The 2,355-nt window shown below is 56.1% G+C and overlaps 1 protein-coding gene across 1 annotated transcript; it reads right to left on the bottom strand.

Annotated features, from left to right (window-relative positions):
- Positions 1-1,376: 1,376 nt before the first annotated feature.
- Positions 1,377-2,267, bottom strand: DACRYDRAFT_112730 (uncharacterized protein; the record flags this gene model as incomplete). The annotated part of the gene is made up of 1 exon (XM_040769487.1): positions 1,377-2,267. One exon carries the CDS (start codon positions 2,265-2,267, stop codon positions 1,377-1,379), a length of 891 nt encoding a protein of 296 aa, XP_040623371.1.
- Positions 2,268-2,355: the final 88 nt, after the last annotated feature.

Below are 2,355 nucleotides of genomic sequence, written 5' to 3'. Positions count from 1 at the left end.
GAAGTTAGCGTTCAGGAGTAGAGGCACTTTGACGAGGGTGGAGAGGACAAGGCGTACTTTGGAGGGGAAGAGGCGCTGTACTGGGGTTGCTTTCTGAATTGGGGACGACGTCGTTGTACGTGTGGATTGTCATGAACACGTACATGAAGAAATCACATCGTCACCCAATTGACCGCCTTTTCTCGTCCTTCCCCGTTCTTTCCGGTTCTGCCTTGGCTGGTACCGGAAGTGCCAACTGGGCAAGACGTCCGCGTGCGCTTAAGCGGAATGAGGATGAAGACGATGGGTGTACAGTTTACGAAGTGTTCCACGCCTTTTGAAGGGCATGGCGTTGGATACTGTCATGTACTTTTGTGGGTCGACCACTGCGCTTTTACTGGCGACGAGGAAGCCGATGCATCGTTCCCATGGTCCTCAGGCGTTGCAATGCATCACTGAGCATTGCGGAAAGTACAATTACTATCAAAACAGGTCAAAAGAAGGGACAAGAGTTTTGGGCAAATCTATGGAATAGGACTCGAGTTCTGCCTTTGGTGGTCGGTGAGCGATTGGATGATCCCAAAGTCGTCCTCACGAAGGTTCGGCGGAGGGGTAACCGACATTGCCGTCGTGGCTAACGCCAGAGGAAGAGGCGACAATATTGGACGGCCTGCCTGAACCATACGCGTAGTCATGGTACTTAATATTAGCACTTTGCGTATGGAGGGGGTCTTGTGGCGTAGATGGTCTTGAAGCTTCCTGTGAGGGACGCCACCCGGTAGGAAAGCTGCTGCCAGTGGCAGTACTGTGCCTGGTGGCGTCATGTGCCGTGTCTGGGCCGGAGTCATATGACTGTGTAGTAGGTGACGCAGTCGACCCCCGGGGCCAGTGTGCGGAAGCAAATACTACGCCACTCCTGCTGGTTGCCGTACTGGCCCGGTTCGGCGTCGAGGGTGGCCGTGGTGCAAAGGGGCCGACCTGGGTAGACGTCGAATCGCGATTAGATTCGGTATCACTTCCTTGGATCCATCTCTGCGCTTGGATTTTCTCTTTGGCACTATCGGCTACTTCCCCTGTATAACCTTTTCTAACACCTATGAGTTGCCTCTTCTGATCTCCCCTACGATCCCCATTGAATTGGTCATGTTGGGAGTCATGAGCCAGATCCGCGTCTTTCCCCTGTTTAGCTTCGTGGGTTTGCATGTGCTTATCGCCTCTCCTCCAATCTGATTGTCCGTTTGTGGGCCTTAGTTTTATCTGCTTCCCTTTGGGTGTCATCGGCTTCTCTTGCTTCCCCTTCTGTGCGGGTGAGATCGCCTCCTCTTCGGGGTTTATCGCTGGTTTGTTGGTCGGCGTAATATTACTCCACAGATCCCTGGCATTCTTCTTGAACGGTGTCATCCACCCGGGTTTTTTTTGGTGAGGCCGCGGTCGTTTATACCAGCCACGCCTTTTAGAACCGGGTCTTCCTCGGCTTTCTTCCTTTGAGGGAAAGCTTCCAGGGAAGGGTGGGGTAACATGAGCTGTCCCAATTGTTTGAGTGTCGGCAACCTTCTTTTCTTGGGCTCCGGCTGAGTTGCAGGCGGGTGGCTCTCTGGCGTCGTCGGCTTCGTCCTCGAGAAAACGTTCCAGTTCCACCCTCCATTCTTGGGCGCCGGCTGAGTAAGAGCTTGCTTTGGCTGAGTGGTATGCGGGTGGGGAGCGCCGTGCGCCGAACGCGGGTCGGACGCCAGCTGAGTTGTAGCCCCGTGCGTGCTCCCAGCCTTAGAGTCGGAATTGCCACCCCCGCGTGCATTTCTGCGCAAAGCGCTCGCGAGCAACCTCCTCGCTCGGCCTGGCGGCGGCGGGTTCCTGCTGTGGTGCGTGGGAAAACCACCTACACCGTTGTCCGACGCCAGCTGAGTTGTAGCCCCGTGCGTGCTCCCAGCCTTAGAGTCGGAATTGCCACCCCCGCGTGCTTTTCCGCGGAAAGAGTTCGGGATCAAGCTCCTCCATCTTGTCTTGGGCGGCGGCGGCGGCGGGTTCCTGCTGTTGTGCGTGAGAAAATCACGTACACCGTCCCCCGTGCGTGCTTCCAATACGTCGCTGTCGGATTCGTCTCGATCGAGGATGTCGGTGGATGGGTTGTCAAGCGCCCGAGGACTGGCCGCCGACCTGCTCAAGTCGCGGCTGTACAATGCCGGCTGAGCACCCCTGGCCGCCACGTAGTTGATGGGCGCCGCGCGCGTCAGAGTCGGGATGCTCGTGGTAGCGAGCAGGAAGAGAAAGAAGAGTGTGTGGTGTCGCATGATGGATTGACAGATGACTAGAGTTGATAGTAATTGTAAGATGGGTTGCTGACCAGCAGCAAAGTGAGAGAACAAGGTCGTGCTAGTT

The sequence above is a fragment of the Dacryopinax primogenitus genome (genome assembly GCF_000292625.1).
Source record: "Dacryopinax primogenitus strain DJM-731 SS1 chromosome Unknown DACRYscaffold_76, whole genome shotgun sequence".
NCBI classification, from domain to species: Eukaryota; Fungi; Basidiomycota; class Dacrymycetes; order Dacrymycetales; family Dacrymycetaceae; genus Dacryopinax; species Dacryopinax primogenitus.
Note: the sequence above shows the minus strand (reverse complement) of the source record. Positions and strands in the feature narration are given on the sequence as shown.